The sequence below is a fragment of the Fistularia commersonii genome, chromosome 32 (genome assembly GCF_037954325.1).
Source record: "Fistularia commersonii isolate RoL2024-O1a breed Wild chromosome 32, RoL_Fcom_v1.0, whole genome shotgun sequence".
In the NCBI taxonomy this organism is placed as follows: Eukaryota; Metazoa; Chordata; class Actinopteri; order Syngnathiformes; family Fistulariidae; genus Fistularia; species Fistularia commersonii.
In genome coordinates, this window is record NC_141315.1 from 2529795 (window position 1) to 2546587 (window position 16793).

At 35.5% G+C, this 16793-nt stretch overlaps 1 protein-coding gene across 1 annotated transcript in view; it reads right to left on the reverse strand.

Moving 5' to 3' along the window:
- atrnl1b (attractin-like 1b) overlaps window positions 1-16793 on the reverse strand; it is a 63013-nt gene that overhangs the window by 21700 nt on the left and 24520 nt on the right. Inside the window, exons 18-24 of the mRNA XM_086139665.1 lie at window positions 16462-16686; window positions 15394-15531; window positions 12891-12984; window positions 7656-7708; window positions 6720-6814; window positions 6019-6097; window positions 4195-4352 (exon numbers count right to left, since the gene is read on the reverse strand). Coding sequence (XP_085995791.1) covers window positions 4195-4352; window positions 6019-6097; window positions 6720-6814; window positions 7656-7708; window positions 12891-12984; window positions 15394-15531; window positions 16462-16686 — 842 coding nt within the window. The remainder of the gene's footprint in view (window positions 1-4194; window positions 4353-6018; window positions 6098-6719; window positions 6815-7655; window positions 7709-12890; window positions 12985-15393; window positions 15532-16461; window positions 16687-16793) is intronic.

A 16793-nucleotide genomic window follows, 5' to 3' on the forward strand; every position in this document is an offset into this window, starting at 1 on the left:
TTTAATCCTCACTGTTCCTTTAAGTTGTCCACTACTATCTGTGATGTTGTTGCTCCTCTCTTTTTATTCGTGGATGTCTTGCTATCTTCTGCCTTTCCATTTATACTCATATTTTTTTAATTTTTTTTTATTTTTTGACATTAAAACTGTTATGAATCAGAACTGTTATGAACTGAATCAGAAGCAGTTACATGGGAAAAATTAAGAAATTACAAGGTCTATTTTTGAAAAATAAACCCCAAAAAATCCTCAAATCCGGAAAATGTAATGAAATCAACATGATTTTCCTAGCAGGATAAGTCTATCACAATTACGGTGTTCTTAGATTTATAGTATAGTTCAGTATTTTTGTTTTCAGACACAAAATATGCCCTGGGTACATCTGTAGAAAGAGTATGAAGTAAAAATAGCAAAGGTTTGTCTTGCTAAAGCTAATGCTATCAGAGTTTCTGTCAATAAAAGACGTTATGTCCCATTAGAATTATTCCAATGATTATTCTGACGTAGGGTGAACCTGAAAATTTGCCTTATCAGGTGGTTGGATTTGAGCAAATACATAAATCTATGCGGCTTCATATGGCAAAATATTACCACCAGGGTTTTAAAAGTAACTATTGTTATTATGCCATTGGTTTTATTACCCCTGATTGATGCTGAATACAGCCACTCATTATTAGTTGGGTAAAAAGTTTCCGAATATCCAAAATGTCCAGTGAAGCGAGTTAGGCGTAACTCATACACACACTAAAGCAAAATTAAATTTTGCAAAATAATGTAACCATTTTCCCCCAAAGATATTTACTCTTACATATTGGCAGAAATGCAAATTGACCCAATAAAATGTTATACAACTTCCAAGCATGGCTTCTTTTTCTGTCTTTCTCTGTCTCTTTTTCTTTCTTAAATAATTCTGAATCATGATGCAACTGAGTAAAGCTAAGGGGCAACTTGATAAAGGAAAACCAATCTGCTGTTGGTGAGAGAAGCAGAATTTGTACCCCTTTTATAACTTTTATAAATGCATGACTAAGAGGTAAAGTGGCATAAGAGTAATAGGTCAGAAAGGGGTTTACACATAGTTCTGGAGGCAAAAACATAACTAAAACCATGTAATCATCAACTGTCTGTCCTGTTCCTTTAAAGGCACTTATTGTATAATTGTAAAATATTAATTGAGTTTGATACAGTAATTAGTATTCGGTGATGTGTTGATGTAAAAGGAACTGAACTCGGGGGTTGTCCGAGGGTTTCTGGCAAGTTTCAAAAATTTTAAGATTTTCTCATGTAACACCATTTCACTGTATCTCCTGTCTTTGGATAAAGGTTTATTTGGGTATTACAGTATCCAGGGTTATTTTAGGAATAATGTTTGGAAAAAAACAAAGCATAACTTACATTTTTAACCCTAAACTTGACCATGATGCCACCAAGAGAAAGAGAAGCAGGGTAGCGACAGCCGAACCCTATTATCTGTATCCTCCCCTCACACCAACAAACTTCATATCCTCTCTCACTATGTCCATAAATCTTCTCTTTGGTTCTCCTCTAGACCGCCTGCCTGGCAGCTCTAATTTCAGCATCCGTCTACCAATATATTCACTATCCCTCCTCTGTACATGACCCAACCATCTCAGTCTGGCATCTCTGACCATCTCTCCAAAACATCGAACATGTGCCATCTCCCTGATGGACCTATTCCTGATCCTATCCATCCTAGTCACTCCCAAAAAGAATCTCAACATCTTCATCTTTGCTACCTCTAGCTCTGCCTCGTCTTTTCGGCATTCACTGTTCCCAGTCCATACAGCATCACTCGTCTTACCACTGTCTGGTACGGCGTTTCTTTCATTCATATTTTTGTACAAATGACTATAAAAATAACAAAAAAATAATTAAATATAAATACAAAGTTCAGAGTGGCTGTCCATAAAAAAACAGCAGGACTGTTGCCCACAGTGATTTTTGTACATGAATCTTATACATGTGGACTCCAAACACAGATTTTGTCTCAAAAGTCTTCAAAGAAACAATTGAAAATAGACTTTGCATGCATAGCATACATATTTTTACCAGTCATTTTCCTCTGAAAGAATTTTGAGTGAACTATATACACACACATGTATATATATATATATAAAACTATACACACACACACACACACACACACGTATATATATATATTTATTATTTTTCATATTGTTTCTTATTGTTTAGTTAAAACACACATACATATATATAATCATTTTATATATTGTATATATATATATATATATAGTTTACTCTAAAGTCTTTCAGAGGTAAATTACTGGTAAAAATATGTATGCTATACAAGCAAAGTCTATTTTTAATTGTTTCTTTGATCACTTGAGACAAAAACTTTGGTTGGAGCATTGTACAAGCATCACTGTGGTCAACAATCATACTTTCACTTTTTATTGAAAACCATTCTGAACTTTCGCAGTCTTTGACTGATTTGAAATGAGATGGTCAGTGACATGGCTAACTTGACTTAAAAGCAGAAATTATCGAGATGTTCTGATTCTTTTCACAGGTGAGGCACCTCTATTTAGACCAGGCACTCCTAATTTTTTCTCATAATATGAGGTCAAAGCAATAAGTTTGGGGTTCATTTAATTTAAACACATCAATCTCAGTTGATAAATGAATTCAATTGTGGGCATTCGTTCTTTTCTTCTGTTAATACACTTTCACTACATTGAACAGTCTTCTAGGTAACAATTATAGTGCACAGCACTTGACCAATGGATTGTGAAAACCTTTGATTTTCTCCACTTTTACATATAAATTTTATGTTTAACCTTTCATACAACAGCTTAAAGAGCATTAAAATGCTTTATCACGGTTAGATCTCTGCTGTAACTGCAGCATCATAAAGGCAAAAAAGAACCAGAAACCTTATCCTGTTACAGAAGCTGTTTGCTTTAATAGCTTAGACCAGTCCATAATAAATAAGTGACTGTTGGCTAGGAAATTTAATAGAAAACTATTACTGGGCCACCTCCACAGATGGGCTGACCCCACAGATATTATTACCCCACCCCATTACCCCTTGGTTCAGTCATCTAGCATGTGAAAGGGAGGGCCAGAGCGAATCTAAAAATCAATATTTTGGAAGTGAACTCATTTGCAAACGGATATTATGTGCTATCATCAGGAGTGATAATTGTATCAGATTTCTTGTCAATTCTCTTGACCTTAACGAAAAAATACAAACACAAAGACATTACCATTTCAGTACGTCTATTGTGGCAGTACTTGGATTTTGCCAACTGCTAAAGGGTCATTCTCATTATCTAACAGGCAGTTTAACACTTGACTGAAATTGTTGATCTTATTTTCCCTAAAAGGTATAGTAAACATGTTGATTAAAAAAAATAAAAGATAAAGAATAAGAAAAATCTGTTCACACTACCCACATTTTGGTGTTTTGAACGTTTAGTTAAAAATGTTAAAATATTTCTCTTCACCATTATGGATGCCAAGTACACCCAAAAACATAATGAAATGACCTACACTAATATACTATCAAAACTGTGACTTCACTTTTCTGTTGATAGGTGACTCAATTAACTCAATTAACTTACCATCTACATAAATATATGAATGAATGAATGATTGAATGAATGAATGCATAAATACATAAATAAATAATGTAACTGAGTGATTGATATAGTGCTCAAGAGTTAGGAAAGGGATGAACATATTAGGCAACTATATAGATTCAGCAGTCAGGCATTTCAATGTAATGTAAATTGTAGCTCCTTGTAATGTCATTGGCCATTGTACTTTCTGTGAGGCTTAAGTGGCCATATTATAACTATAACTCCAATGCTTCTGTCCATTCCTCTGAATGGTTAAACAGTGGTTTGGTCTCACTTGCTGGAAATAGCTATGTTGCCCTGCAATATAACCATCGTTCATTAAAGAATCTATTATAATAAAGTGCACCTGAATTCACCCTGAACAACAAAATAGCTATGCAAAGGCAGCTGCTCCTGCTCTCTTAATGTATGTACAACTGGGACCTACTCTTCCTAAGTGGGGTTCCTTTTAGATGATTAAACACATACTGTATGAAAGTAAGCAATTTGTAACGTCATGACTGACTGGCAACAACATACTGGTGTTTTCTGCTTCACTGAAATCAGAACAAGGTTGCGGGAAGGGCTTTACCTGGATCTTGATGGGCCATGAGAAGTTACTGACGTAGACATAAAAGGTGATATTGGGGTTGCTTCTGAAGGTGAACTTCTCGCAAGAGAAGCTGTCTCTGTATTCCTTAATGTTAGTTTTGGACACAATTGGCACCTCCTCACCAGAAATGGTTCCAGCTGTGAGGAAAATAGTTCATGTTTGGCACAGTCATATGGCAAAGGATGTCACCCTTTTATAAACCTAATTTCAACGATATATGAATGTGTTTACGAGCCAGTGCAGATGAAAGGATCAAAAGGGAAACAATTTTTACATTAAATACAACAAATATGACTTAGGTTGAGCTAAAACATGAAGTAATGGCAATGATGGTTGTATTTAATTCAACAAATTAATTTATTTTATAGACTTAAAAGCAGGGGTACAACACACAGGGGAGAGAGACAAAGCATATTTATGTTGGAGGTATAAATCTAGAATTCTGTATTCGTGAACTTGGGTGAAATTATCACCAATTCTACAATCCAGATATAGAATTCTATATAATGTTTGGTGAGGGTACAAAGCAAGAATTGCAAAGCGACTTTCAAGCAGAAGACAAAAATTCAGTCGTATATAGGTATCAATCAAGATTGTTCATCTCAGTATGTCTATATATGGTAGTCAATTCCACCTTACAAATATTAGTGTTAATAGGCAGCTCTGAGTGGCCATCATTGTGAAATAAACAGAACTTTTAATCAAAGATACTACAAAATGAAGTCAATTATACATCATACAAATGTCTCAGGTCAATTTGTATTCTTCCTTATGTTAGTGGCCATTAAACATTGACATTCCAACCCACAGCTCTGAAACAAAAGAACTGAAAATGACAGCTTGAGTGCAGCTATGTGAGCATGTTTATCTTAATTGAAATCACCCATCTCCCCCACCCAAAGGCGCTTCACGTTCTTGTCAATTGTGAAGTGGCTCCCATCCTTCTGAGACACAATATCTTTGTGGGGAAAGGGGGTTTTACTTCAAATATTATTAACAGTGCTCCAAAAGGTTAAGGTGGTAAGAGAAGCGCGCCCGAGGTTAACATGGTTTAGTAGTTGGAAAATGTCAGTGTTGTGGGGCTCCAATAAGTGGTAGATGACTTGAGAGGAAGGGGCGGCAGGAGATAAACAGTGGCAAAAGATGACTGCAGTGTCCTTGGGTGTCTTTCCACGGCGGAATTATAATATATTCTCAACAGTGTTACAATACACACCAACAACAGAGGGTGCATAGTTATTTCTGTTATATCTGACATAATATTAAACCACAAATCCATCAAACATTAAACTCATAGAAAAATAGCCAGTTTTAAAAATTGCAAGCTAAATTTCTGGACTCTGTTGGTACACTACGTAATAAATGTTGTTGATTGAGCCTTTACTATGAAAAAGGAAATTTTTTTTACAATAACTTCGTAAAAAATCTTTGTAATTATGTCATTTGATCTGTAACATTTGAAAGTTATCCAATTAAAAAAGAACAGTGTTTCACACTGATTGTTTAAAGATTGTTAGGAATAGATATACCTTTAACACAGAAAATGTTTTTCACAAAACAATGTATGAATTCACAACATAAAAGTGGAAAGTAATTTATCTCTGGTCTGTTGACAATTTGTAAGCTTGGAAAATTAATTTACTCAGTTCATTATTAAAGATTTTAAAAATGGACGGTATATTTAAATTGCAGTCCCGTGATTGAAATAAATATATTAGCAAACTGGCAGACAGCCACTGTAGTTTGATAAAGTATCATTAAGAAATACAATTATAATCAAACTGTAGAGTAGTGCAAAAGTACCTGTTGATCCCACCGACCAGGTAATATTGAGGTTGAAATTGTTCGAAGCATTAATAGACATGTCCAGGTTCTTATTGGCCTTTAGATAAAGTACATAAAGAGAAAACATTCATGAAATTAGATAAGACAATTACTTGTGATTGTTAAATAAAAACACAAAATTATCAAATTGCTGTATCATACAAAATAACAGAAGACTAACCGAGGCAATGATATAGGAAAACTCTAAATTATGGTAGTCTATTAGTTGAGATGTCACATACTATAAAAAAAAGTATGTTCCATATATTTTTGTGGATTTTGCAATTATTTCTTAAGTATACAAAAACCTGTCTTTTTATATTATTTAGATTTTTTTTAAAGAATAGCCACTCAATGCAACTTAAAAGCAAACTTTCTTCAAAAAAGGCAATGTATCTCACGTAAGGATATGCTATATGAATGTGGCAGGAAAATAAAAGTAATTTCTCTATCAATGGCTATTGATATCGAGTGACAGAGAACAAACATTGCTTTGAGACAAATTAAAATTTTACTCCACCATCTTGTGTTAAAAGTACAAACATTATGAAATCAGACCATGGTTCAAATGAAATTGGAGTGATTATTGCCATAGCTACCAGTGTTTCCAGTGGGTGTTTAGAATTAATGAGGTTTTTTTTGCACTGCTATCAGACTACACAATTTTATGAAACAGTTACCTGTTCAGGTGATGCCATAAAGTTGATTGCAGTATAATGATTATCATCTTCTTGGATGAGACTGAAGGTGAACTGGTAGTCAATCAGCAGATTATCTATTTGAAAATGTAGATTAGATCACAAAAAGACATGATTAATTTCTGACAACTTTTAAACATAAGGAAAATCCCAATTTGGTTGTTAAAGTGCTTTCAACATGGAATTTATTCTTTTTGATACCAAGACAACCAAGACAGCGTCATGCTTACAATATGAAACAGTACAAGAACATGTCTCAGGTCTTTAGTTCCATTCATCCCCTTATGGAGCCTAGTGTCAGGCTGTGACATTTGAAAAGGGGAAAAAACCTTGGCAAATGCTCTACTGTCTGTGGCAGTGTGAGAGAGAAATAAATCACGACTCCACCATGAAGGACACCACACTATGCAAATAAATACCCAAATACAGGAATACAGGCACAAAGGGGCTGCGACTCCACAGGCATCTCCCATTTAGTTTTATGCAATATAATTCCCTTTTTTTTTTTCTCTAAATGACGGTTAGCATGAAACTATCTTTTTAAATGATTAAATAAGTTGGTGGGTGACTGAACAAGTTGAGAATTTTTACTCCTCCGTCTCCTCAATTAGCTCAATCACTCACTTTTTCTGATTCATTTGACATTTTCACGACACGTCATTCTGTCACTGAAGAAGTGCCCCCAGTGCCAAAGTGCTAAAATGCTCCATCTGCCCGGAGCGGGAGAGTGGAAGTGTAGAGAAAGAAGAAGCAAAGTGGAGACAGAGAGGCCAAGATGCGTGTGCTTGTGTGTGTGTGTGTGTGTGTGTGTGTGTGTGTGTGTGTGTGTGTGTGTGTGTGTGTGTGTGATAGAGAGAGGAGAGACCATAGACAGAGAGGTCTCTATAGCAAGTAAGAGTCCATTGCAGAATTACTCACAATAACAGGTTCCCCTGAGTGGATTGCCAAGGTAACGGTTTTCTGAGTCACACCTGAAGTGAAGAAAACAGAAGTGAAGATGAAGTTGAGAGCAAAAACTTTGAGGGCAAAATTTTTCTTATCAGCACAAGAGTATGCCAAGCACCAGCACATCGGCATCTGCTTTTGGCACCTCATCAAACTGCTTTCTACTGACAAACAAGAAATGATCTGATTGTTTGTAGCAGTTAATTAGACTTAAAAATAAATAAATAAATAGTGTTTGTTTATCACGCAACCACAGTGAAATGCAACAACTCTAGGTATGACTTGAGCAAAGCCTAAAGCATTTAAGAATATGGTTGGTATGAATATCACAAGTTGCACAAATTAGCATTTGGTCATGTTGAAAATTTAATCCTGTAAGAAAAAAAAAACACCAATCAAGGTGAATTTCCAAAGATATACAGCAAGTGAGCAGGAAATTCGAAATTCAAAATAGGCTAGACAAACTTCAGGGCTATGTTAACCTTCTTTTAATACTCATGTTTATTAAGTCAGTGCTTTAGGATTCAGACTTGATAATCAGAGCCCAAGGTAAACATCCTCAGAACACTCAAAGTACATGACTCATCATCTGGGAAAATCATGGTTTAGCAACCACTGGGAATCTATCAACTGATGTAAAACAAGCATAAGGGAAAACAAAATCTTTAAGAAAATTGTCAGTAAACCGGTGGAGAAATGGAAAAAACATCTTTTTTAAGAGCATGTATAGTCTATTATACTTGTGGGTAGACTGACAGAGCCCGTAAAAGACGGCTTGTTCAGTGAAGAGGATTGCCAAGTTAACAAATGGGGAAGAAAAGAAAAAAAAGCGAAATTGAATGAAACATTAAAAAATTGATGCTTAGTAAATACTTACAAAATAAATTATTTTCTTATGCTGAACATACACAAAAATAGTTATTTATTTTATTGATGGTATTAGTCTGTCAGAGTATTGTAAACTCTGTGTCAAAGTAATGGTAAGACTTAGTCATATGTTTGTCTCCACAATGGAAGAAGAAGATTTGTGACCAAAAATGTTAACTAATCCTGGTATATGTCATATGTTTGTCTCCACGATGTTTGTCAGTATTTTGTACATGGAAGTTGCTTAAAATCTACAAACCTGAAGATGGTTCTTACTCTGTACAAGTTTGTTCTATACATGATTTCGTTGAACAACTGGGATGTACTGTACATGGTTCTACTATATACCACTCCTCTCAGTCTCTCGAGCTTTTATGTTCTTTCTCCAGTGCATTCTGCTATTAACTCCTTGACACATTAGATTGTAAAAGAACAGAATCACATGCAAATAACGTATAGATAAAGTGAGGTAAGTAGTGAGATAAGTAAAAAAAATGTAAACATGGGATACCCATTGTCACTTAAATATCTCATTTTCTGTTTAAACAACTTTAAATATGGAATAATATCACAGGCTGATTCAAAGAATAAAAGATGAGACTGAGTGGAAGGACCAATTGAGACACATAGACCTGAAGGGGAGGTTGCTTTTTGTACTTTTACGGTGAAAGAGTATAATTTAACCTTTAAATTATCATCGATATCTGCCACATAGATTTTGCTTCTGTCTTAAACTAGAGACTAAAAAATAATTTTAACAAAATTTGTCAGAGGTTTAGCCAGTAATAAGCCAAGGAAAGACCTATGTATATTTTGACAAATAAGTTTAGCATGCTTATTTATGAGCAGTTGTTTCAGTATCATTATCCAATAACTACTAAACCACCTTTTGAAAAAAATAGAGGCCTTTGTTATAGGCAATGTTTACTCTTTTCGTGCTCCAAAAAAAAAAAAAAAGGATATTTGAAGCTGAACAAATTTTGCTTTACAGATCACAATTATTTAAATCATTGAGGTCTGTGGAAGATTGCTCCCAGAGATTCACAATCAAATGCACTCACTGTAACGGCATGCTTTCACAATATCAATAGACTTCATCAGTAGTAGCAGCACTAGTTGCAACCTGAGAATGATGTTCATGTCACATCAGCAAATCCACAGAGTTAAGTGTTTAGATGGAGGAGCAAGAAACACTGTTCTTTGCATGTATGTTAAACCAAGAAGAACGGGGACAGGGAAGACTGATCTCATCATGGTACAGAGAGACGGAAACCAAATACTGCCACAAGCTTTTGAGCCTTACAGAGCTAGCTGGCATTTGCAGATGAGAAATCACAAACACTGCTTACTTACGATCATAGCAAGGTATATAACGCAACTCATCTCTACTGTATCTTAATTTAATCTGCACCTGTATGCATGCACACACACCTACACACTTGAACTTCAGGCAATACCCTTGCATTGTATCTAAATTTGATCTACACTCAACTTGAACCTTTGTCTGCACTTGTGCTGAGTGAGATTTAGCAGGCAAAATACACACACCACAAATAAACAGAAGAAATAATAGTGATATGTCCTTCACACACATGCAAGCTGAAGAAATGACACATGCACATACACACACTTTAGAGTTACAGCTTGTTTTAGCAGCCTGAAAAGAACCCCTGAATAATGTATGCACCCAAATGAGGACTATAATAAAAATATTTCCCTCACCACTTTTGTTTGACTCATCACTCTAACACTCTAACATGGACCTAATCAATTGTTTTCAAAAACAATTCAATTCAGCACTGATGCATACTCACTTAATTATTGCAGCTATTATTCTGCAGTCCTAATAGCATTGGTGGCTGCGGTAAATGCACGTGAGCACACATGTGCACACGCACTGTGGAAATGACACACTATCCTTGTACTGAGGTTTTTGTTTGAGGGTGAGTGCTGAGAATGGTATGAGAGACTGATAGATAGGGACTGAGGAGGCACTGATTACAGGTAATGAGATAGCACAAATTACATTACAAAACGGCAAAAACAAAAAGTTGTCCTTCCAACTGTTAATCAATATGAACAGACACTAATAGGATTGGGCTTGAAAGGTATTACTTTCCTCAAACTAAAATGTTTGACAGTGAAATTACAAATAATTTTGAGATTTTAAATATTATCACATTTGAATTCATTTTTTCTTCCCTAAATTCAATGGAATCTGTGGGACTCAGGTCTCATTCTCCCTGATGGCCCCTCCTTCTTTGGTTGAAACCGGATACATTTGTATGGAATTAGTTTGGGTTCAATATTATGTACTTTGTTTTTGTGACTATTTTTTTTTCCTCAGACAGTGTTGTTTACTTCTTGAAAAGTGTTGCTTGCCTTGAAAGACATGTGATTCAATATACTTTCATTTTGATAAAAATGTCTAAAACCTTTGTTTTGAGTTTTGTAACATGCCATCATGACTGATATACGGCAAACTATCAGTTTAATTGACCATAGGCTGTACATTGTATATTTGTAGTCTTGTTCTTTCATCCCTAGCATGTTTGTCTGCCATGCTATTTCAATGTTTCAAAGTTAGAGGTGAAGGAGTAACTGCCTTGACAAATATTATTTTCTTAGACAAGTTATTTAAATTTTCAAACATTTGCTTTGGCTGAATATTTATTCTCTACAGATCACATAGAAAACACAATCTCTAAAGTCCTGGAAATATTTGGTAATGTTTGACCTTGTCAAGGCACTATGAAAAATATATATCTGTGCGGAAAACTCCCAACCCCCTAACAACCCAGTGATTTTAAATCAATAGCATGTTTGAACCACCAAACATCTCTGGTCATGAAGTGCCTTGAGCATCTATTTGGTATCATAAACACAATCCTCACTGTGCCCTTGCAATTTGAGTCTCTGGGGGAGAGTAGACAGTGGAATTCTGAGTCAATTGCACTTCTTGTGCACTCACCTTGAGCAAACAGGTGGGCTTCAGGTGGGGTTTATTTGCAGAATTTTCAGCTGCCTTTAACACAATTGAGCCCAGTGCTTTCACAGATATATTTGCACTAAAAATCTAACTTAATGCCAAGATAATGTCATGTATTTGAGGTTTTGTTTGCTTTGTAGAATCCACTCCTTGTAGTATGTCAACCAGTGACATTATGGCATTATATTGTCAGGATAGCACACCATGCTAAGGATGGTGTTGGGGAAAAAGCAATTCAAAAATTCTAAAATGTGAGTGGAAATGGAAGATGCTAAATATCATCTAAACACACCATAATGGGAATATTTTCAAGACACATTTTTGACCAAAAAAATTGTGGCATAGGATGCTCTCACTGCATTAAGGCGCTTTCCATTCAGCTTGCAACTGGGGGAAACATAAATCTATGTGATGGTGGTCTACCTACTTTGAGAAGCAATCCTCTATGTCTGCAGAATTCATGATGACAGTGCAGAATCTGACAACACTCCATATATGGCATGAGGGAATAAAGTAACGGTAACTGAATGTCTGAGTCATAATTGTGATCCAACACATTCTTTCAGAGATTCTCTTGAGGATGTGGGTGGGGATGACAGAAAAGCTACTAGGAGAGAGGTGGAGTGCACACTGGGCAGGTCACTAATCAATCGCAAAGCTATTTAAAGATGAACAGTCATTTAATCTCTCCTTCAAACTTATGCACATGACATGAATCTTTGACAAAGCTATACCATGGACTATACAAAAAAGCTGGAGAACCAAACGGGGCCCATAATAGCACGTGAAGAACAAATGCAATTCACACAGAAAGGCTGCATACTGTTGGATCCAAACTGGAACCCATCTTACTGTGAGGTGAGAATGTTTACCTTGCTAAACACCATGATACCAACGTGACCAAATTCACTGAATTGAATCATTTTAATTTCAACTCAAAACTATTGTGTTCTTTCTGGTGTAACCATGGCAGCACTCCATAAACAACACAGATGAGCAGACAGACAAATCTACATGGGAAAAAAACAACAAATCTTTACACTTATTTGAAAATGTTTTCATTGATCCTTCCAGAAATCCAAACACAATCTAAAACAATACAATACAATGAAAGAGCTGTAATTGCTGGGAGTGTTTTTCTATAATCTGACTCAAGAAAAAAACAAACAAAGATTGCCGTTGATCTGATCACAATTTATAGTGTTCCATGTAAAGTACTTGTCTTTTTACATCAAATGAGATGACCAGTGGGTTGTTTGACTGACAAACTCATTCTGACGGACACTACTTTCTGTAAATAAATTTTCTTTTTTAATATAGTGTCAGGCATGTTATGTTGTCGAAGTACTCACAGCTGGCACTGGTCTCCTTTGATCCCTTTGGTAGTACAGAAGCATTTTCCAGTTAACACCTGGCATACACTTGCATGACCATTACACTTACAGGCTGGGATGGGTCAAAAAAGAGAAGGAAAAGAATATTAAGATAAGGGTGAAAAAAAAGCTCAAACAGACATTTATTCGAAACTAATTATGGATAAAACATTTGAATTTGTCAAGGTGGATTGAGTAGAGGTGAAATATGGGGAATGGGGCTTGATACACCACTTAATTGTTAACTATCAGGTATGATTTGGAGTGTATAGACAAGTGTTAGTCTCACCTGAAGGAACATTTGAGCCTATTATTCTCCATTAAAAGAAACAGGGAAAATGTTTTTTTTTGTTTGTTTTTTGGTTGGTGTGTTTTGTTTCTGCTTTTTTAACCAATCTAGGCTAGACACTTGTGCTGTACTGAAAGCATAGAGATTAAATTGTTATTGATCATGGTAGGATCGTAAAACAGTGTGTTTCCCTAACTGCCTGGCTGAATTCCAAATATCTAACAATGTAAAGAAAAACACCCAGAAGACAGAGTGCAATAATGCCCGCTAAGCATATGAGTGGAAACATTGCATTACAATGGATGTGTTAAAGCTTTATCAATGGCTCCTCCAGTGCTGTTGTACCCTTTTACATTTTCATTTGTAAGACAAAACACAGATCCATTACTTTCAGTTCACTGAGCTTTAAAACACTGAGAAGGTGTATTACACCAGGGTCAGTGGGCATAGTTTTCCCCCTGAGTGTCAACAAATCTTCGCACATATCCCAATGTGGCAAAATGAATATTTCAGGTGACAGTTGAACTTTATGACAGTGCTTTAGCAATTTCCATCTCCTTGGTTGATTGCTACTAATAAATGGAAAATATTTGATTTTGTAATACCCAAGATGCAACCGTGAGTTTCTGGCTTTGTAAAATGTAAATGATATACTGCATTTGCAAAAGACCTACTTTTATGTGCTTTAGGTAACTACAGATGGACATTAATTTCCCTTTGGCTCAAAATAACAAGAAAGATGTATGCCTAAATAGTTTCACTTTATTTCCTACTACTATTACCTATGATCAGATGGTATTTAATTCCCATTTAACCTCTTATGTGAGCCTGTATGTATGTGTGCCCCATACCTAAATTATTCAACAATAGCCTAAATTAACTTACCACTGAATGCTCAGGGAAATGATTGGATAATTCTTACAGATCAATAAATTCTTGGTTACATCATTTTTTTAATAAACTATATGATATGTGGGAAGATACTATGTGATGTTTGAAAATAGAAAATGCTGATTTTATAATTAGGATTTTGTAGTAATTTTGCAAATACATATATTCAAATATGAGTGACTTATTCGAAACAGTGTATTTATGAAGCTTCTCATACATCCAGGTCATGGGAGATTTGTTGTCAATACTTATATAAAATTATATAACTTATATAACTTATATAAAATTTATAAAATATAAAATATAAAATTTTCGCATGTATCAGATGAGACACTTTCATTTATGAGAAGAGATGTTGAGTGAATGGCATACATCTAAGTTAAATTCTCTGATTTTAAAACAAATGGAAGACCCTTCAACATACAATGGCAACATAAAGAGAGCCATCCTCCCATCCAGGAACCCTTAGATGAGGGTTTGTAGGAATGGGAACTATTGCTTTCAATGATCCTGGCCAAGACCTGCGTGGGATGCAATGCCTTAGTCATTTTCCATAAGTATTGCCATGTGAATATAGGTATTTCAATCTTGCACAAACCCTGCCTAGTGCCTCAGAGTCTTTTGAGGGGTATTTGTGCTTGGATGGGATCATATTCTAAAATTATCAATTTGAAAAACCTAACACACCTTTAACTAGTAATTAGAAATGGGACTGTAAATTGTGTTTGTGAGCAATATTGAAGAGGGAGGGGATTCTCAGCAGCTCATTTTAAAGTAAATTAGATTTTTATCTTTTTCTTTTTTTTTTTAAATGGGAGGAAAAAAGTGAGAAGCCAGTATGTTGCAGATGAGTTGTTTTTTGTGTGTGTTCAAGTGACTGACAGCTGTTAACAATTAAACAGAGGTAAACTGGCTGTGTTTTCTGTGTCGTTGATTTTCTTATTCAGCCTGACCATTTAAAGAAATCAGCCAACAGTAACATCAATCAAAAACCTCAAATGGTCACCATTCTCCATAATATACCACAGTGCCCTCTTTTGGATACAATGCCACATGACTGCGTGCTTAATAGAGCATTACAATATCAAAATAAAATGTTTGTTAATTTTTGACCACATCCAGGTCAGATCCAAAAAGAAATACAAAAGACTGGATACCTGTTAAGCTAAGACCCATTTATTTTCATCATAAAAGTTGATGTGAGGTGGTAAAATGTAAAGTTATAAGTATATCCAGCAAGGCTTTTGTGCATGAAATAAAAATGATATGAAATATAAAAATATATGGTGATGTTGTACTCACCCTGGCATTTACCGCCATTGGTTGGATCTCCGTGGTAACCAGGCATGCAGGTGTGGCAGTGAGGACCAGTGGTAAGGTTTCGACACTGTTCACATACACTGCCATTCACACATATGCTATGGCCATTACACTGGCATGCTGGAGTGAAAATAAAAGAGGAGTTAAGGATTATTTAACTACAGTGTTCAAGGTATGATTACTTGCTGTGGAGGGCAGAGAGAAAACTAGGCTAGTCAGGCTGTTTCAGTATTGTATTTAAAAAAAATAGGGAAAGGGAGAGTGATTTTCTTAAAATATGCTAGCTTTCTTCCAGCTGGATGCTCAGGAATAACTGATTCCTAAATTCAATTCACACAGTGATTTAGAACTTAGAAATCAAGGTACTACATTATTATTACTTATTAATCATACAATATATTTTACATGATTCTCCAAACATAACATTTCTCAGTATATTGTTTTTCTATGGTCTTTGACAAAAAAATATTCATGATTTCTTTAATGGGACAGTTATCACTATTATCTTGTCCCATTAAAGAAATCCTGAATATTCTTTGTTTTTAATTATCCCTATCTTACATTTTATTTTAGGATTTTTTTTTAATTATCCAAAGTTTAAAGATAGCTGCAAATGTATCATTTGAAGATATCTCTTGCTTCAATGCTAATTGTTTACTGTACTGAGCCTAACTTACTGTAGGCCTCAAACCATAATTAAAACTGTTAATTTATAACCTCTTGACCTAAGGAGGTTTTTGAATGTTGCAATATACATTAATATTCACTAAACTCTATAGCATTAAGTCACTAAATCCAAATGTTCTCAAATTACAAGTTGCAATGAGTTTATTATCAGTTTACATGATGTGGTTGATACAACTATCAGTGTAAGGTTTCATGAAGTCAGCAGGGAGGGATTAGTTGCATACAGTTTCTGTAACAAGAACCCTTCATGAAGAACATCTTTTTAACATAAGATTTTACAGTGGACATGGAGGATGAGCTGTTCGAGTAGAATGTCTGTAGTTATATATTTATTTTTACAGGAACAGAAAGTGGGTCGCTTACCAGGGCAGTGAATGAAGGCCCACTCGTAGCCCTTGTCTTTAGGGCAGCTACCTAGCTCCAAGCTCATGTCCTGGAACAGACTCTGCTTCATCAGTCGCTTCATGGGTCCCCGGTAGGAGCCTTCCATGCACAGACCCTTTCCTGTGCTGCTGGGATCTCCACACCAACCACACTCCGGCTGCTCCAAACACTGAGCACATGTCCGTAGACCTGAACAGTTCTGGGCTGAAGGGGAAAGCAGGAGACACTATTTTGCAGCTTTCTATGACACCATTCTCAAAGGTTGTCTATATATACCCCAGTTTCACTGCTAACATTTATTCAGCTTATTT